The sequence below is a fragment of the Notamacropus eugenii genome, chromosome 3 (genome assembly GCF_028372415.1).
Source record: "Notamacropus eugenii isolate mMacEug1 chromosome 3, mMacEug1.pri_v2, whole genome shotgun sequence".
NCBI lineage: Eukaryota > Metazoa > Chordata > Mammalia > Diprotodontia > Macropodidae > Notamacropus > Notamacropus eugenii.
The window spans coordinates 460,405,585-460,427,232 of NC_092874.1; the positions used below are offsets into that span (position 1 = coordinate 460,405,585).

General features: G+C 43.0%; 1 protein-coding gene across 3 annotated transcripts in view; it reads right to left on the minus strand.

Annotated features, from left to right (window-relative positions):
• Window positions 1-21,648, minus strand: part of ATXN7 (ataxin 7) — a 101,436-nt gene that overhangs the window by 54,343 nt on the left and 25,445 nt on the right. For all 3 annotated transcript variants that reach the window (XM_072598772.1, XM_072598770.1, XM_072598771.1), the window contains one exon: window positions 11,127-11,231. In XM_072598772.1, the coding sequence (XP_072454873.1) occupies window positions 11,127-11,231 (105 nt within the window). The remainder of the gene's footprint in view (window positions 1-11,126; window positions 11,232-21,648) is intronic.

The window sequence follows — 21,648 nt, forward strand, 5'->3', positions numbered from 1 at the left end:
AATATTATCATTTGTGGCTTATAAGAAACACATTTAAGAACAAAGGCATAAACAAAATGAAACCAAAGGAATGGAAAAGAATTTACTGCGTGTTAAATGAATCCAAAAAGTAGGAGTTATAATCATGGTACCTAACAAAGCAAAAACAAACATTCAAAAAATACAGAAGGAATAACCAGGTAACTATATCGTGCTGAAAGGAACCACAGATGAAAAACTAGTTTCAGCAATAAACTCATCTGCCACAAGTGCCTCAGCATCCAAATTTCATAAAAGAAACATCCGAGCGACAAGAAAACGTAAAGAGCAACACACTAGTGACAGGAGACTTCAATATCCCTCTTTCAGTCTGGGATAAGTCTGACAGAAAGAGAAACAATAGGGAAAATTTGAAATTGAACAAAATGACAGAGAAACTAGAGTTAAGAGACTTAAGGCATCATCTAAATGAAACAGAAAAAGAATATACATGTTTTTCAGCAACATGTGGAACTTTTACACGTACTAGGACACAAAGATATTGCAAACAAACATAAAAGGGGAAAAAAAATAGTTAACATCCTTTACACACCATAATGAAACAGAAAAAGTCATTGGTTCAGGGATCACAAACAAAAGATTTGGACCCAGATGGAGACTTAGAAATGATATCTCAAAGAATAAATGGGTCAAAGAACAAATCTTAGAAACAGTAACGATGTAAAGGAAAATTATAAAGATGGAACAGCAACTAAAGTGGTCCTCAGGTAGAAACTGTATTACAAATATATGTTAACAAAATGGAGAAAATATCCTTAAAAAATACATTAATAAAATAGAGAGGATTAATGAATGAATATACACAGAAAAATTAGAAAGCCAACAAATAAGCAAACCTAAAATAAGCACAGAAGGAGATATCAAAGAAGGGGAATGAATAAATTAGAAATTAAAAAAAACTCCACAGAAACGATAAATAAAATTGAAAAGACCAAGAAAATTGATAAACTCAGATAATCTCACTAAAAACAGCAGAAATCAAAAAATTTAAAAGCAGCCAATGAGGAAGGCGAAATCCCAGCAAAACCAGAAGAAATAAAAATAATTAGAAAATGTCCTGCTAACAAAGCAGGACTCAAAAGAAGAGCACTCAAAAGAAGCAGAATATCTTCAAAAATATAAAACACCCAGCTACCAAAAGGCCAGACGGAGATCTTAAATAGCTCAGTATCAGAAAAAGAAGTACATCTAACTATAACTGAAAAAACTTCTTGTCCGATGGGCTCACAGGAGAATTCTATTAAACTTTTACAGGATACACACTTTACAAATCAGTCTCAAAAACTGACAAAGAAAGTACCACCCCAGAATCATTTTAGGAAACATATAGTTCTACTATCTAAGCCAGGGAAAGATAAACGACAGAAATAAAACTATAGGTCAATATAATTAACAGTGACTCAAACCTTTTAAATACAATCTTGTAAGAGGCAACGGGAGTTATACTAAGGATGAAAGCATGGTTCAAAAAAAAATCAACATCATCATATTAAAAATCGAAACAACTAAAATCACATGATCATCACAACAGAAGCAGAAAAAAACCTCTGACAAAGCACAACACTTTTATGCTAAAAAGCCTACAAAATAACTAAGCACCACGTACAACAGGAATACAAGAGAAGCTTTTCCAGTAAATACGGAAGTGAAGCCAAGATGCCCACTCTCACCACTGCTACTGGATGGAGTTCGAGAACCGCTAGCAACAGCAGTAAGACAAGCGAAAGAAATCAAAGGCACAAAGCAGGTAAAAACGAGATGTGATGGTTTACATCTTACTTTTTCTATTTAATAGTAGCTTGTGCTGATTTTTTTCCTCTCTAAAAATACTCTAAGATGGCTTTCTGGGAGGGAGGAGAAGGAAGGAGAGTTGGGGTAAACTATGCCAATGTAAGAAACAAATATCAACGAAAACAACTTAAAAATTAAAAGAACACATGACCAACAATACTAAAAGAAAGGAATGGAACCCGCATGCTGCTCATTTCGTGAGGGTCAGAAGATCTGGGAGATGGACAGCTCTAAATCCCAGCCAGCATTTTTGTTAAAGACATGACTACTGTCACAAAGAAGCATCAGCAGGTCGATGGCACCTGGATCTGGTAGGTGTGACACTTAAGGAGACAGCTGTCAAATTCACTAGAGCTCCTGTGCCAGCCTGATGTGTCACTGGGCCTGGGGCAGTGGTACCAGAGGAGCTTAGATACTTGCCGTCTGATTAGTGGAAGTTGGAGGTGCAAAGAGTCTGTGAGCCTGCTTGAGGGGAGCCTCCCTCCCATTTCAACGTTTTGGTTCTGTGATAACAGTTTTCCCCAGGGAGTTCTGGTACCCTGGGCTACTCCAACAAATGGCAAAGCTGTGGCCGCTGGCTTAGCCCCATAGCAGGGGCTAAGAATGTCAAGGAGTCAAAATGACAACTATCAGTCCTCCAGTGGAAATTGGGGCTTAAGAGTCTGAGATGTGGATTTGAGTCCTCTCTCCTCTCCGCCACTGCCTCCGAAGGTGCAGGAGAAATCTCCATCTCCAGAAGGAAGGCTGCTAGCTCAGCCCTACCCGCTCTCCATAAAGCTTTCCCTGACCACCATCCTTGAATCAGGTGCTAGCCTCTAAGGATGTACATTCAGAATCTGAGCCAGAAGGGACCTCAATGGCCATTGAATTCAGCCCCAATAGAGAAAACTTCAATTACAGACCCCATGCAAGGGGTCATCTAGTCACTGCCTGAAGACATCTAATAACAAGAAACCCTCTTGTTGGGGTGTAAGCTCAGTTCTCACATGAACGGTCTCAGACAGGTAAAGGTGAGGGCTTCTTGATTGCGAGCTCTCATGAGGCCCCCCAGGGAACAGCTGGGAATTGAGGAGTGAGACTCAAGCTTTCTTGTTTCTCCACCTCTTCTCAGTGGAAACTTGCTGGGGACAGCACCCCACCCTTGAGATTGGCCCATCGTCTGAGCACACCTTTTTGTTGATTAGCTAGGGGCTGAGAGCATGCACAGTATCCATGTGCGAACGGCTGGGAGAGCTTAAGCGGGGGCAGGAAAGCCTGAGGAGGGTCCCCTCCAGGGGTCCCTCCCCTCTTCCACCTCCATTCTCTCGCTGTGTGTGATCCTTGCTCCTTGAAGAGGAGGGGGGTTCCTTTTTCCTGGGGAAGAACTCACCTGCACATGGATACATAACTAAGACCCTGAATAAAGCCTAACCCTTGTTTGACTCTGGAAAGTCTCTTCTCTCGATATGTCTATCTGGCTGGCCACCAAAGACCTGGACTAAGGTAAGAAGACTCGGGCAGCCCACAGCAATTAGGCCTGGCCACCCTCTCTACATCCTGAAGAAGCCCACATCATTCTGGGGTAACAAGAATATCCTGCATTGTCAAATGCTGTTTGATGTGTGTACTTTGTCTCCCTGACTAGAAGGGAGCTTTCAGGGCATGGGACTGTGGCTCACGTTTCTTCATCCTCCACACACTTGGACCCAGCACTAAGGACATAGTAAGAACTCAACAGACAGCTCATCAACAGACTGACTGGCATGCTTCTGTCAAAAAAAAGACTCTACTGAGGAAAAATAAGCTAGGAAGCAGGAATTAAAATGACTGGCACAACGGCACCAAACAATTAATGCATCTCACAGGCTAAGGTCTACCACCTTTGTCTCTAAATTTTCAATGATAATTCATCAAAATTCTTTTCCCTCACAGAATACTCTCATGCCTTTAAAACAGAAATCTGTGGGAAAACAATAGTCTCTGGAGTAATTTTGGGTTTCTATTCCATTTGAGTATCTACATCCTCCATTAGAAATTAGTAACAACACCTACCTCTCCTCGATTTCTTGGGGTATGTTCTATATCGACATGGATATACATGTTTTTCCCTCCAAAAGGATTAAGCTCCTTGAGGTCAGTGACTCATTTCTCTGTCTCCCTGGGGTCTACCATGGAACCTGCCATGCAACAGGCTTTTCATAAACGGTTGACGACTGATCTCTTTTTATGTTGCCTCTCAAAATTCTAACAGAGCTTGACTGGGAAAAAATAAGAAAAGACAGACAACTTTCAAAGCCAGAAAGGCTTGTTGGTCGATTGATGATACAAGAGAGTCATAAACTGCCCAAAGACTGTTACAGTAGAGTAAGGATGTGACCTGCCCCTACTGTACATTAGAAAACAATCATTACACAACTTCAGAGGCATTAATTATTCTCCTCTTCAATAGACAACTGTTTTGGAAGGACTTGCATCTTGGATATTACAATGATTTTTCATTCACGAGACCAGAAACATACAGCTGAAAGGGACCTCCTTGCCTTGTCCACAAGAAAATAAACATTAACAGGTCCTGACATAACATTAAAAAACAGACAAATTTTCATTGGAAGGTAAGAAAACATATATTCCCTCTTGTTAACATGAATACTTCTCAAGAACAAGTAGTAAAACTGCCTATAATAACAACAGCTTTAAGAGTTCTGTGCTTTGTTTTTGCAAGTAAATAAAACCCCTGGTAAGAACCAGTGTCCTGGACATGAAATACATTGAGTAGTGTCTCAGCCCCTCCTCAGGGCAGGGTAAGCAATAACACGGATGAAGTCACTGACTCACCCAACCATCCCAACCCCTTCCAAAGAACTTGAGATGCAAAGATGAAATCTCACAGCCCCTGCCCTCTAACATGTCCAAGACCAAGGGGTAAAGACTGTCAGCAAGCACCTGAGGCATGCTGAGATGACATTTAGCTGGGGCCAGTGGAGATGACACACAGCAGGGGCCAGGGAAGTTCCAGGAAATATTCCCTGGAGACAGTGGCAGCCCCTGAGCTGGGCTCTGAAGAGGCATTTAAAAAGGGGATGGAGGGAGTCCATAGAAGGCATGAAAACAGGAAGGCAGCAGGATAAAAGGGGATACTGGGGAGGGAAACTGGAATCCAGTGGGGAAGGCCTCCTGCAGCAGGATGAGGAGTCCATGCTTTGTGTAGAGACTGTTGATCAGTGCAGAGAGGTGAAAGGAGGGGTCGAGGGGGAGGAGAACACCACAGGAGTGTTATAGAAGTCCAGGGAGAGGTGCGGGAAGCAGGCAGAAAAGCAGAAGGATGGGGGGGCTCCGAGTGCCTGACAGGGTGAGAACGCAGGTAGCTAGGAGCCAAATCTGATTCTGAGGGGGTACAGACACTGGCAGGGTGGTGGTGCCTCAAAATAAGCAACGAGGCCATGTGAAGAGAAGCAGTGGACTTCCAGACACGTGTCAGAGAGACACACAAAAGGCAGCTGCTGAAGGCTGAAGGGACGAGCAAGATATCAACACAGAGCTTTGGAAATCATCAAGGCCATGGGAGCAGGCTTGACCATCCAGGCAGCAGATCTTCACTTGAGACCTAGAGACAGTGCCATGAACTGGGATGGGGGAACAAATACATCTTTATTTTCATTAACCTCCCTCTGAAATGTAGCATTTCCTTCAATTATGAATGTACACAACAAAAATTCTGAGAAGTGGTTCATGGGCTTCATCAGACTACCCAAGGGGTCCAGGACACTCCCTGGTCTAGGGAAAGGAGAGAGAAAGAGGGAGGGATCGAGTGATGGGGGGAGGCGAGGAGAGAGAGAGAAAGCGACAGAGGGGAGGAGGAAAGAGAGGACCATTTTTGTTCAAGCCTGGATAGGCATCAGCTGCCTCAGGTGGAACGCAGATGGGGCAGTGGCAGTGGGGGCAGCAGGAAGGAACGTGCTTAGGGTAACAGACAGGAAAAGCAGGTACAGGGGGAGCAGGTAACTAGGAAGCAAGCCACAAGGGCATGTCAGAGAAGGCAGTCAGGCTAAGGAAGAGATCTGTGGGCTCAGGCAACCGCAAGAGTTCATGGAGGATGCTGGCACACGCTCTCACAATCTAGGTGAATGAATGTCTAGCCTGGCTTCCCCGTTGGTCTGTCTGCAGCTCTATCATGACACGCTTCACTGTCACCATTTGTTACCCAGTGTGCAAAGGACATATATCAATAGCACACTCTGGAGAAAGGCTTCTTCTGCTCGGGGACATCTACTGACTGGCACACCAAGGTCTGGGCAGCCGTCTCTCTGGACCATGTAGGTAGTATCAAACTCAAAATAGAAATGCATCCCTGTGGTCTGCATAGTGACTTATAAAACCACAAATTCACATTGTCTGTGACATACTCTGTTGGTATTTTGTTAAATACTTCCCAATTCTAGATTAATCTGGCTTGGGCTGTACCCTACATTTCCAGCAGATTCCTTTCTTTGCTTTCTTTGCACACACTTTTTCTCTGGGGATCTAATCCTCCACGGCTTCATCCCCAACACCACCAGGAAGCCCTCCCTCGAGAAATGTCTGCAGTCGTGGAAACATCCACATGGGCTCTCATTTGGCCATTCACCACACACAAGATGTTCAACAGATCTAAAACCAAATTCCTCTGCCCCCACAACCAGATCCCACTGTCTTTACTATTTTGACCTGTCTAACCTTCAGACCACTGTCAGTGCAATCTTCCTTTGCCACTGCCTGGATCAGAAAAAAAATTCCCACATAGCATTTTAGAATTTACAAAGACTTTGCTCCTAATAACAAGCACAACTGCCCCCAGTTCACAGGTCAGCGAGTGATCTGGCCACATACATATGAAAAGCTTGGCTCAGAGGCAAGTTTCTGGACTCAGAACTGAAAGCTCATTTCACCATCAAGTTCAGTTAGTACAGTTTAGGGAAAAAAAGATACTTACAACTGCAAACTATAAATTGCCACATGAAAGACTAATTGAATTCATCAATAATTAGAGAAATGGAAATGAAAACAAGTGTGAGGTCTCACCACTCACTGAGCAGCAAGGACAAAAGATGGAAATAGTCAATACTGGAAAGGCTGTACAAAGACAGGCAGGTTGTAGTAGCTGACGAGACTGTGAACTGGTCCAATGACTCTGGAAAGCAATTTGAAATGATGCTAAAAAAATGACTGAAGTATCCATACTTGCCCCTGAGATTTCATGGCTAGTAACACACTTCAGAGAGAGAGAGAGAGAGAGAGAGAGAGAGAGAGAGAGAGAGAGAGAGAGAGAGAGAGAGAGAGAGAGAGAGAGAGAGACTATGCAGGTAGAACTGACCAGGTATAGTAAATGAAGGAGAGCTCACTCCCAAGGATGACTCCCAGGTTGCGAGGGTGGCCAGGCAGCACCATCATACACAGAGCACTAGGCCGGGAGTCAGGAAGACTCATCTTCTGAGTTCAAATCTGGTCTCAGACATTTACTAGCTGAGTGAACCTGGGCAAGTCGCCCTGGTAGCCTCAGTTTTCTCATCTATAAAATAAGCTGGTTAAGAAAATGGCAGTTCATTGCAGTATCTTTGCCAAGAAAACCCCAAAGGGGGTCATAAAGAGTTGGACATGACCGAAACAACTGAACAACAACCAGGTTGTGAGCCTTGGAAGCCAGAAACAGCGAAGCCAGGAAAAGGGGTAGGTTTGGAAGAAAGGTGACAAGCTTGGCTTTGACTTGTTGAGCGTCTCCTGGCTACCCCCATCAGAAAAGATTCCCCTTTAGAATCTTTAAGGTTCTGGTTTTTGGTCCCTCTTAGGATACTTATCAAGCATGTTCTAGATTGTACCACTTTATGTATGTCTTCTCTCCTTACTTGATCTTCCAGTAATACGGAGATCAAGGAATTTGCTAGGTGAGCGTCAGATGGGTTTCACAAAGACAGTGAACTATGAAATAGTCAGTAGGGACTATTAAACAATGTACTTCATCCTAAAGAACAGAATTCCTGAAAAAACACATTCTTTAAAAAAAAATTGTAAATATTTTAAAAAATAAATTAAATCCTATTCAGAAAAATTAGCTATCTCCATATAAAATGATCCAAAATATGAATCTTTTTTGCAGAATAATAAAAACTAGATTCTGATCATCAGGTTTCCCATAATTTTTAAAAATATTCTGTACAATTTGGTAAGCAGAAGGAAGACTTCCTTCTTGAATTATTTGTCCTGACTGAAAAGAGTCTCTATCATGTACTCTCAACGAACCTCTGATTTCATCAGCATTGGAATGCTCTCCCACAATATGGATCCTAACCTGACCATACTTGCTTATCTTGCGTTACTGACCATCTCCTTCCATAAGGAAGACATAGGATGAATATTCAGTGTACTGGGGGCCTTTCTTGAGAAACATTTGGAGAATATTAATGGAACAAATGGGCCACCTGTGTGCCTAGGGCAACAGGAACAACAGATGCAGAGAATCAGTAAGTAAAATCACAGGGCACAGGCTCAAACAACTTCTAGATCTCATTCAGGATGTAGGAATGTACTTTTACAATCTAGGCCTTCCAGGTGAATGTCTAGTTTCTTTTCCTGGGTGGTCTATCTACAGCTTTATATCTGCTACCCAGTGTGCCAAAGGGATATGCTTCCAGAAAAGGATCACCATCTCATCACACCCTGGAGGAATGCTTCCTCCTTTCTGGGACAGTCTCCTGACCAAGGCCTGGGCAGTCGTATCTTTGGTTTATACCAGTGACGTTAAGTTCAAATCCCTGCAGGTTACCAATCCATTAGCCTTCATAACACCCTCAAGGAAAAAAAATAAAAACACGTTTTTGTCTCTAGTTAGCCTCACAAACAGAACAAGATGTACTGTTTTTCTTGGGTGTGGGGAACAGATCAGCCCAAATTCTGAGAAGTGGATGTGACATTTTGTCTGAATGGGAGGCCAATTCCAGGACAGAGTCGCTCATGTCAAAAAAAGGATGATCTTCTCAATGGACTTCCCTCGTTTGAGATGTATTGTCACCTGCTCACTCATGCCACCTCCAGCCTCTCTACTGCCCTGTGGGTGATTATCCACTGTAATTCTCTGAGGACTAGGACTCATGACTCACCGCCATGTATCATCAGCCACAGAATAGAGGTATTAAAATAAGGCCCAGGTTTCTGAATCACAGTGAAACTCTGGGTCATTGAAGGCAAGCTGACCTGCTTGTCTGCCTCTGAATCTTCCTCGTGTCTTTCAGCCTTCCTGAATAGGGTGTCTTGAGAGTTGATCCCTTAAAACCCTCACAACCAGGCTGCCTCCAAACAGGATGGCCATGTCCAGTGTTCTGTTTTTCCCACCTTTACTCTCCTCTGTGCAGTTTCCATTTCCTTTCTAAGTACATCTGGGACTTGGATGATGCCACCCTCCCCCTTCCAGCTTCAACTTTACGGCCCCTCAGAATGACGTTCACTGAGTTTTGGTGTTTCCCTCCTTGTCATTTGTAAGGTGATGCTGCTCTCTCTTAGCCAGGACAGTTACAACCAAGTTTCTATTCTGAACTGGCATTGCCACTGGCTGCCACCTTTCTCCATATGGCTAATTAGTCAAGCATTTCCTGAGGCACTTTTTGGGTTATTTTAGTCTCCTCAATATAGAATATACCTGGGTCATTTAACCTTCTACATAGAACTAATATAATCTATGTCAATATCTTGTCCTCCATCTGTTTCTCCTCAGGATGGAAATGTTTTGGCTACAGGCACCACAGTCTCATTCTATGTTTCTGCCAACTTTGATCTTTGTTCTAATGCAGTGGGGGACTGACCATAGGCAGGCAGCTGACTGAAGGACGGCTGATTCTCTAATTGGTGATGAGTCCACTGCTTTCATTTAAAATATAACCAATTTCTTTTTTTGTGATATTAAGATCATGGGGTCACAGATCTAAAGATGAAAGGAATGTTAGAGGCCATCTAATCCAGTGCCTTCTCTTTTATAGCTGAGGAAACTGAGACTCAGGGAAGTTAAAAAGACTTGTGTCAGTAACCATCAAAGGGAGGATATGAATTTGGGTCTTCTGACCTTTGTACCAGTGGACATACTGAACTCTATGTCAAGAACCTTCTGATTGCTGGTGAAATTCTTTATAATGAATAGACTCACAGAAGACACAGCAGGTTCACATCTTTGGCCTTGCTCATTCATGCCTCCTGGAACAGTGTTTTCCAGTATGCATGTATATATGTATGTATGCATGCATGTATGCGTATATTATCTGTGTCTCTGTAAGCAAGTGTAAGCCTTTCCTGAAAGGGCCCTTGGATACATCATCACATACAGAAGCATGGACTGGTTTCATGTGGAGGTTTACTGATTTTTCGGTAGAATTTCTTGACATCTTCACACTTCACAACAGAGCGAGGTGCCAAAGCTACAGTTGTGATTTTCCCAGTGGTCTTTTGCCAAACATGCTTCAAAAGCACTACAATACAAGGTGATTCAATGACCCAGGCAAGAGCATTCTTTTTTGCCTTTGGTTGCCCAAGAAAACCAACTCTGACAATCCATATATTTGCCTTGTCTATAAGTCATCCTTCAATTGATCAACAAATTTCTTTTGTCTTCTGATTTCAATCATGTGTGTCAAGACCGACAGGATGCAGGCAACGTGTCCACTTGGGGGTCACTGAATGAATGATCCCCCTTTAGAGGGTGCAAAGGCAGGTAAAGGACTATGTATGCATAGCTTAGAAACTGTAATTCTCAGTCCCCTCCACCCCGCTTTCTGCCACTCAGACCCTGTCCCTGCAGAAATGAAAAGAGGCCACGAGGGCTGAAGGCCATTTTGCTTTGTTTCATGGGTTGCCATGGCCAAAGAATTCATCACCGTGTGGCCAGTCTGCTGCAGATGAGCCACTTTGGACTCAGCCAGGCTGGTCATCAAAAAGTATCCACAGTCTGGCTTGGGACTGTCCCTGAAGCCTTTCCAGGCTCTACTGGCCTAGTCTTCAAGAACCTAGGCATCCCTCCACTCCACCAAGAGGTACAAGAGCAAGACTGTACAGAAAAGATCCCCAATTAACCAAAATCCAAACCTCATGAAAGTGTTCTTTAAAAAAATTAAGGAACTGTCTGGCTATGTCTATCCAAGCACCTACAATATAATGAGCATTAACCGATACTTATGAATTATAAACATAACCTACTTTGTGAAAATAAAAGTATGATGATTCGCCATGTTGCTATCATCTTTAGGCTTAATACTGCTTGACCTTCCCCCTCTAATGATGATTTTAAATGGTTGAGCACTTACCATAATGTGATTGAAATGCCTGTGGTTTAACGACCTGATTACAGTGGTTACATATCACCAAATAGAAATCATCATGGGCTGGACAGAGACCAAATATTGGCATATCTGCAACAAAGAAACAAAGCACAGCTCACTCTTTGGGTTACAGTTATGATGGAATTATTCCTGGAGGGAAGGATCTGTGATGGGGTGCCTTTACTGAAAAGGTATAACAGAATAAAGGTTACTTCCCAGTTTAAAAGTAAATTTTGTGGAACAGTAAAGTGATGAAACAATAAAACAAAACACCCCAACAGCCAGTCTGACATCCATGTATTTATAAATTACAACAAATTAAACGGTAATAAAAATCACTAGCATCTAGGAATGCAAATGACACCAAGGAAGCCTTTGTAGCTCCTGAAATTATCTTCCAAGTCCTCAAGAATTGTTTTTAGCTTAAAAACTGTGCAACTGTATTAAATGCATCATAACTTAGAGAGCCACCATCATGAAATGGTTTTATTTGTTTAACTGAGCATTATATGCCTGCCATCTGCTACCTGAGCTCCTCCTAAAGGAATTCTCAGGAAAGAGGCAGAGCTCATGCAAATTTTATGAATAAATCTGCAGGCTTTCCAGAAATGTTTATATACACAATTGTCTCTGATACACTTTTTCGGGGCAATTTTAGTCCTGTAATTAAAAAAACAAAAACAAAACATTTCAAGTCATTACTGAACATTCTCCTGCATTAAGAAATAAGTATTATTACATATGTAAAATACACACAAACATATATATCACAGATTATTTAATAAAATAAAGCCTCACACAATTTGCCTCTATTAATAGTAATTGAACTTATTTAAACATAACTCTAAACTACATGAATATACTTGCAAGTGAAATTAATATTACTCTTGGTTTAAGTGTCTAGTTCACAATCTAACCATGTAAATGTTATTACCCACAACAGAATGATCCTCAAACTCCCCAAACTAACATTTCCATAAACTTTTAAGTATGTTACAAGGCAGTTTTCATATTTTAAAACTATGACACTGTACAAGTTCTCTAATTGAATTGCAACAACTTAATATTCAACCTGCTTTAATGATATAAACATTTTAGAGAATTTAAACTACAGATAAAAGGAAAAACAGCAAACTGTGAAATTTCAGCTGAAACTTTCCTTAATCCAGGATTCAGACAAATAGGTTTTATTTTGGGGTCAAAAGGAGTAATCATTCTACAAACTGGAGTTTTCTTAAGACTAAGTCCAACACTGCCATTTAAATATTCTTCAAACCCCAACATGCAGATAAATCAAAGTGGGATTAACCAAATGGCATGTGCCATCAGAAAATTATCCAAACACTTTACAACATGAACAAAGCCTGAATTTAGTTTTTATCCACACAAATAAGGCTATGCAATGATTTTATGCTAATCAGGGAACTAGGAAACATGCAAGGTTCTTAGGGGGTGGGGGAGAAGGGCCCTAGATGGCTCCTTGCAATCCAGATTGTGTATTTTGTTAGACAGGACAATGCCACTGAAATCAGTCAGGGGGGAGGGAGAGGGAGAGAGGGAGAAAGGGAGAGGAGGAGGAGAGAGAGAGAGAGAGAGGGGAGAGAGGGAGAGAGGGAGAGAGGGAGAGAGGGAGAGAGGGAGAGAGAGAGAGAGAGAGAGAGAGAGAGAGAGAGAGAGAGAGAGAGAGAGAGAGAGAGAGAGAGAGAGAGAGAGAGAGCAGGCTGATAGAGCCACACCAGTGAAGGGAGATAGGCTCTAAGACTTACTGTCCACAATCCTGCACAAGCACTTAACTCAGTTTCCTCTTCTGTAAAATAAGGGGTTGGCCTACATCCTATCTCAGACCCCTTTCCAGCTCTAAATTCCACAATGATCACATTTCCAGTTGACTACTGATTCCTAATAAAGATAAAAACAAAACCAAAGTACTTTTAAAAAATGAGCGTGTCTTCACAACACCACGGGAGAGTTCAGCGTCTGCTAGGAACACAACGATCACCATTTAATAAACCATTTTCTATAGGCCTATTGTCAAAATGCTAAATTTTAATTGCTAAAATAGATGATATAAAATAAAATATCAACCTGCCCCTGGCTTCAACATTTTAATAAAGCTCTTTTCACAAGAAATATGCAGGAAACCCAGAAGTATTATTTAAAATAATCCCCAGCAAGACATGAGGCTTGTCCAGTTCAGTGTGTGAAGGTCAAATGAGCTTTAGAACCCGCAATCAAAGGAGCAGCAGGTAAATATTCAGCCTGGATTCTTTCTAGGCCCTTTAGGCCTCTGTACTAGTTTCCATAGCTTTGGAGAGGCTGAACTGGGATCAACACCACTCAAAACACCGCAAATTTGCATTTTTCTGATGACCGAGCCACCTCATTTTATAAATTTGAGTTTTTGAGGACTAAAGTGACAGTGAGGATCCAGGACTCAATTGGCCACAGAAATATCAGAACTTGCGCCATGCAAAACCTCAGGTTCTTTTTTCTGGGATTTGACTTTTCTTGTGACATAAACTAATGACTATTGTTAAAGGAAATAATACAGAAAATAATTCCACTTAGAATGAAACTGAATCTATGTGACATTTTCTTCAGAAAACTAAAAAAATTGTATGCATGTAATACTTTTGCAGTCCTGTTATTTCTCTGGAACACAGTGTGTGTGTGTGTGTGTGTGTGTGTGTGTGTGTGTGTGTGTGTGTGTGTGTGTGTACACACATAAATGTATATACACACACGCACACACATATACATACATATGTATATATTAGTATCTATTTAGACATGTATTTTTACAATTTTTTTCCTATGTGCACATCTGTGTTAAATGAAATATGGTATATGTAGAAATCTTATGTAACTACTTTTGAAATTTTCTGCTATATTTATGAAAAACTAAAATTTCTTTCATTTCTGCAGCCTAGAATATACCAAATAATGTCTTTTATTTAAGCTGGTTTAATCCATACATATATTATGTGTACATACATGCCTGCATTTTCTGTACTGTAACATTCCAAAGAGCTTAACAACTGTCAAAGATAGTATGGAATGTTGTGGCAACAGAAAGAAATGGGACGGATCTGTGTGTGAGACCTCATGGATGTTTTTACATATTTCTTAAGGCTGACATTCTGAAACCAGTCCAGTTACAAATGAATAGTTGGGACCCACCCAAGGATAGGAAAGCCACTTGATTCTGGACTTCTAAAAAATCAAGCTAAGAAAAACTCAGGGAACTTGTGCTAAGTTCAAAAATAAGTGGAGAGTTTCTATAAAGAAGAACTTGATGAAAATTCAAAATTAATTCATCTTAAGCAAACTAACTCAAAAATTTTAAAAAACAACTGCTTTAAAATTCATTTTAAGCTTCTGAAAAACAAATTTTGTGAACTTGATTGCTCTTTGAGTTCTGAATTGAGCTTTTCTCTTTTGTCTTGTCTTCCAATCAGCCATGGATCCATTTCTGCACCCAGCTCCTGATGGACTGGGTAACTGAGGGCCAAAAGATTAGCAGGGCTTAGGTTTTCTCTAACATCTCTACAATTTGAGGACAGGCTGTCTCCACTGAGGTCTTACCCTCAGGCTTCACCATGGGGTGGGGGTGACCCCATATTCTCGAAGGCTGTGCCAAGAGAACACCAGCTTGCCAGGCTTTGAGGGTGGGCCTGGCCACAAATTGTATGTTTGTCCTCCAAAGGCCGGCCTCTCTCCCCACACTACAGAGGCTCCCCAGCAGACTGGCTGCAGGGGGAGGAATCATCCAGCCACCACGACTCTTCAACACTGTCTCTGGAGAGTAAAAGGGGCTGGAGTCAGGGGAGGGGCAGCAGCCACACCAATGACTTCCCAGCTCTAGCTGAAGGCTGTGGGGCAGGATGTGGCCCAAAGGCGTCGGCCTGCTCAGGGCCTCTGAGAGTCTGTTGGGGCGTAGCCAGAGACAGGGCACTTGCAGGGTGCCAAGGATCTCTTCTTGAGCCCAGACACCGAACGGCCCTTGGCCATGAGGCATCTGCCAGAGTGGCTGCCATCGTTGTGGTAAGACTCCTCACCAAAAAGCAGCCCTGGTCACAGAATGTTTGAGCTAAGACCTGGACTGCCCGGCAGCTGAACGTTGAATTGTCAAGCTGGTTTCCTGTAACACTATCCCAACACAGCGAGTGCCACCATTCGGCATGCTGCACATGATCGGTCCCAGGATTAGTCTGGCCATTCAAAACCACAAAGTAGGAGTGCGAGTGGGTGCTCATCCAGTGAGTCATGGCAGAGTAGCTTGAAAGGAGGCCTCCACCTCAGAAGCTGTCAGGGAGAAGTGAACTGTCACCCTGGGATGTTTCCTGGGACCTAGTTCAGGTCTCCCTAAAGAAGTTACCAAGTCCAAGTCTGAAAACAAATCCTGGTTTTTGGAAGCAAAACCATCACCCAAAAGTAAGGAGAGGAATTTAATGGATTTTCATCTAAATACTGACGCTATAGCTTAGAGTTTCATACTGTATCAGGAATGTGGTCTGGAGAAGAAAACTGGAGTGGGGTCTGGGAATAACTGTGTGAGTCTAGGCAATTCCCTCCACCTCAGGCTCAGGTTTCCCCTTTGAGACAGAAGAGATTCGGGCTACGTGGGCTACAAGTCCCATTTCAGCTCCAAAGTGATTCTCCTAGGAACTTCACACAAACTTACCAGGGAAATGAACTCAGGTCCTCCTGACTCCTGGGCTGCTGCTCTATCCACTAGATGTCCCTGACAATTTTCTTGATTAAGTGTAACAACAGCCCAAATGTAGAAACAGTCACAACTATCATTTGAATAAAAAGAAATATTTTTCTAAAATGTAAGATGATTGCACATGTGTAGGCTATATCAGATTGCCTGCCATCTTGGGGAGGAAGGAAGGAGAAAAATTTGGAACTCAAAATTCTTATTAAAAAAAGAACGTTGAAAACTATTTTTACATGTAATTGGAAAAAAATCCCATTTAAAAAAGTAAATAAATGGGGGAAAATTAATGTAAGAGATGCATTTTGTTTCATACATAAGCTATATTTCAGAAAAGTTGTCTATAAATTCCATTTTTACACAGAATAATTTCTGAAATGGACTTATGAGAGCACTGACCACTAAAAAAACAAACTATGAAATCAACACCTAATTCATCTTTTTCTGTAAATTCCAGTTTTCTTCTATGAGAGTTGTGGAAACCTAGGTATATCTGCAAAGGCATTCAGATGCCCTACAGCTATAGAGTAAAAAAAAGATCCTTTCCCAATTGTCACACACACACACACACACACACACCCTCCCTCCCTCCCTCCCTCCCTCCCACCTTCAACAAAATACTCAAAAGCTCACCTATCATCTCAAGGCTCAAAAGAAGACACTTTACAACACGCCACAAAGCTCCCACTCCGCCTCCAGAAAGGAGCACCCTCATCTGGCCTGGATTCCATTAACATGAAGACACCATAAATTCTATTATCTTAGCTCAGTAAACACAGACTCCCCTGAAGAACAAGAATCACCCCAAATCCACATGTGCACATCTGGACTCTTTCTTCCCTGATCTCCCCTCTGGCCTCCAAATTCTGGGCACTGAACGAGGAGAAGGGAGAAAACAGGTCCTAGTCGGGTCAGACTACAGTCATCCCAGGGCCTCCCAAGGAGCCCTGAACAACTACTGATGTTGAATGCCAGTCATCCAACCTTGGGCAAGGGGCTCACCCTCTTCGGGCCCCAGTCCAGGTGAGTGCTGAAGCTCCCTTCCATTCTAGGTCTGTGACCCTTCGACCTGTGTGTCTTTGCGCAAGTCACTTCACCGCTCTGGGCCCCAACTGCCCTGTGTGTACAACCATGGATAGGCCAGAAAGCTGGACCAGACATCTCATGGTCCCCTCGACTTCTAAGGGCAATTACGTCACCAGGACCATGACATGCCTCCAACACACTGGGCAAGAAAAGGGAAATGATGCTGCCCAGCCTCTTGAGGAAGAGCTAACTTCAGGTGTGCTCCACCCCAAGATGTTTCCTGTTGACAAGCAGAACACCAGGGAAAAGGAAGAGGCTGAGGAAAAGCTACCATGACCTATGATCTGACTGGACTTGGCTAATGTACCTTCAGTGCCACACCTTGCATCCTTAAGGGAAGTCAAGGCACAGCTGGCTGCCAAAGGTGCGTCCTCTCTTCCCCCTGCACCTTCTTTTCTCTCTGTCTCTCTCCCTTCTCCCTCCTTCCTTCTTTCCTCTTCTCTTCCCTCCTTTCATTCCTTCCTCTCCCCCCCTTACCTCTTTCCTTCTCCCCCTCCCCCCTCCCCTCCTGCTCCCACTCCCCATTCACAGGCCTGTACAATCCGATCAGTCACTGATCTGTGGCTAATTGATGCCCTGGAGGAGGATGCAGCAACTTCTGTCACCAGTGCTTCCAGCTTCTAAATCATCCAGGAAGCATCTCTGTCTCTGGCCAGCTTCCAGCAGTACCCCTCCTGATCAGACACTCCAGCTCTCAGACAAATGCTGTACAAGGCCCACCACAAGCCTAGTAAACATCAAAAACCAAAGGAAGCAGGCCTGGCTGGACCATGCCAGCACAGGACTAAACAGTGAATGTGGACTACCATGTTAATAGTTTTCAATATCCAGGATAAGTCAGAGGATCTGGATTCAAATCCTACCCCAGCCACAATATCATCGTGGGTTCTAGGCTTCTTCATGTGTAAAATGGAAAGACTGGCTGTCTGGCTGCTAGGGTGATCCAGCCCTAAAAGCTACAGGGAGTCCTAGATGAGCAGTACGTCAGCTTCCAGATGTTGGGCACTCTGCAAATGGACAATAAAGAGCCAAACCCAGAAAGGGAGAAGAAAGGGTGGCTACATTGCCTTTGGGAAATGACAAAACCCTTTGGAGGACCCCAACCTTTTCCCCGAAACCAAGGCCCAGGCATTCTCAATGGACAGTGGGGATGACATCGATACCAACTAAAATAATTCCATCTAGAAATTAAACCAATGTAAATTCAGTGCTATGACAAGGAGACCCCATGAGTCCAGAAAGTATCAGCTAATGTGGGACTTACTAGAGGAACTCTAAAGGCCCCACAAGGCTAGAATATAACTCATCTGTAAAATCTTATGAAGGACAATGGATGGTGGTGAGCAGGGACCACACATGTTAACGCAGAGAAAAGCAGTGGAGAACAAAAACACTCTGAAAAGCTGGCAAAGCCATCCCAAGGACACTCAAGGAAGCAGTCAGAGACCTCAGCTTAAGAAGGCCAAGGTCTCTGACTGCATTCAGGCATCCTGATCCATGTCTGGCCACTGGATCCGGACAGCTCTGGAGGAGAGAGTGAGGCTGATGACTCCGCACGGCCCTGCCTCACTTCAATCCAATTCACTTGCATGTCTCTTGGTCCTCTTGGAGAATGAAGAACCAACAGTAATTATGCAAAGAAGACTAGAATCATCTGAAAGTTTGAAAAGATCTGCAAACACTATTATAAATATTTCTCCAGCAAGGTTGCTAGACCTTGGCATCACAGTCACTGAGGTGTTTACAGAAGGAAAACTGGGGGAACCAGCCAGATCACATCAAGAACATATAAAGGAGATCTCTACTGGGGCCGCAGAATCACAAATGCATCAAGTGACCAGTGTTTAAGACATCGAAAGGTTTAAGACATCGAAAGGAATATCTCCCACCTTTAAAAATGTTTTCATGGGGGTCACCTATACTTAAATTAAGGGTATCTTCAATGAGAGAATTAGTGGGAAAAGCAGGCTTTCACAAATGATATCCACCAACAGACCACAGCTTTACCATCTCACAACTGACTGAAAGATGTAGAGAATCTAAGATGCAGCTGTGCTGATGGTTTGCTGATACAAAAGAAGAAGCGTGTGACCTGGTAAAACGAGGCGATGCCTTACCTTTTAGGGCAAGGTGTCTCCCATCCAGATATCGTGATCAATTAAGATTCCTTGGAAGACGTTACAAGAAAAATAACCCAGTTGCATGACCTTGTGATAATAAACATCAGGCCAGTCCTAAAACAGGGAGAGCTCTCTCTGCCAACAGCATTCACCCTGTGACAGAGAAGATCCCGCAGAATGTTCCAGGCTGATGAGCAACTCTGTGGCTGAGCATCCGCTGATGCTCCTGTTTGCAGGTGACATTTTATTGACTAAGTCAAGCTGCAAGGCATGGCAGAGCCTCCTGGGAGAGATCTGTGATTCCCCAGAGGAGTTTGGCCTCTCCAACCAAGGGAAAGACCAAAAGAATGAAGAAGGTCTCCTGCCCAGATTTCAGTACCTGTATGAATGTAAATATACACGTACATGGATATACACATGTACGTAAGTGGTTAAGGGTGCATGCATGCATGTATGTATGAGAAAGAGAATTCATAGACAATGAGCAGGACCAAGACCAGGAAAGAGCTGACTGGATGAGCATTGCTGGTGACCTCCAGTTTCTCATCCCTGGAAAGGCTCAGCTTTTCACTGTAAGCATTTCAGCAGAGCTGCCATACAGAACACTCTCACTGCTTTGGAAGAACTAAGAGTGAGCCACGTGGGCAATGGAAGGACACGTGCTGAGTGTGAGCAGGCTGCAACACAGAACCTAAGAGGAACCACAAAGATTAACAGAAGGAAAGGATATTATCAAAGAATCCTAGGCCAGAAAGAAAGAATGGCCAGGCCCATGGGGAGGAAGGTAGTCATAGGGACACCCACTGCAGAGAACTTCTATGAGGAAGACCCAGGATGGGCAGACTTGGATGGGCTGAGATCACTGATCTATTTAAACATTTGAGCATTTGGGGTTATTCTATGTCTGTGACTCACAGAACACCTCAGTCTCCAAAGAACTGATGACCCCCTAAAGAAGGGCATTAGAGAGGCTGCCAGAGGGCATGAGCAGGCTGTCACCCATGACCAAAATGGGATTCCTATGTAAAGACCGTGGAAAGACGGCCATCCAAGGAATGTGTGGCCAGAAACAAAGCTGGGGTGGTCACGATGCAATCGACTGGCTCCACAAACCACTGGGCAGGGGAGGCTGTGGACCAGGGCTGGGCCCTCTGTCCCATTGATGAAGACCATTCCTATACTGACAAAATCACAGATCTCCTGATTAAGATAATCAAATCATAGCAAGACGGTGCCCACAGGTACCATCAGAGATCATTTGGCCAAATCTTATTCTATAGATGAGGGAACTGAGGCTCATTAGTCTGCTGATTTATTCAAGGTCACACGGGCAGCCGGTAGCAGAGTTGAGGCTGCAGCCAAGTTTTCTTGATTCCCAGTCCAGGACTCAGTCTGGAATAGCAGGCCGCTGCCTCAGATAGATGTCTTTATTGTTCCTCCAATGGAGATAAATGCTTTATCAATTACTTTGCATGAATTGATTTTCTCCACATTCAACAAACTGCAACATGTGTGCAGCAATTCAAAACCACATTTCAAGATGCAAAATCACTATGCCTGGCATAATGCCTAGAACACAGTAGGCACTTAATTAATGTTTGACTGATCGGTGCCCAGGTGAATGGTCAAACTATATGCCTAAAACCCAAAACCTCATGGCTTACGCTCAAGCAAATTAAAGACTATTTTAAAATAGACTTTACAGAAAAGTTCAAACAACCAAAAAGCTGTTTTTTCATGTGCCTCTAAAGATTTCATTGCACACATCGGAATTGAATGTTTTCATTGTTGTCTGTCCTAACAGTGACGGTCAATAAGGCCAAGGGAAGCTTTCTTTTGAGAAGGCTTCTAAAATTAGAGCACTTTTTCCTTTCAATTATGGTAGTTAGAACCCGCAGCAGCTGTTCTCTAGGTGATTTTTCTATTTGTACTGACTTCCTTACACAGCTGTCTTCTTGGGGGCAGGTATGAAGGTGAAGCCACACAGTGGGCCAACCTGAAGGCCACAGCCACGCTGGGTGACCCTGGGGGACTCTCTCCATCTATGGTCTGCACAAAGTGCTCCCCTTCCCCCCCTAAAAAAATAAAAGCATGAAAAGTTTGCTCACCATCTCCCTTAATGTGATAAAGAATTCTTCTCAACTTTGGCTGGGAGTGGTTCACAGCCACTGAACAACACAAATTCAAGTTGTGGTTGTTTTATAAAAGATTGTTGGCATGTTTACTAATTTACTTTCATAAAGTATAAAACACAATAGATAGAAAATAATTTGTCAAGGGAGTTTCATATTATTTTCCCCCTCACTTAACGCTTTTATGAAACTTCACAAGACACCCCAGGTCAATGCTGCTCAGTCATGTCAATAAATAAGAATGGGCCAGAATCTCACTTTAGCCAGTCACAAGTGAGTGGCCGTCACTGATGTGTCATGTGTTTTACCAGCAGGACTGGCGCTGACAACTGAAATTAACTAAAATACGAGGTTGTCCCAAAAGTCTTGGTGCTGTTGGAAGTTAGCGCTTTAAGCTGCACTAAGACTTTTGGGACACCCTGACCGTCACAGCACTGCTGCTCATTTTT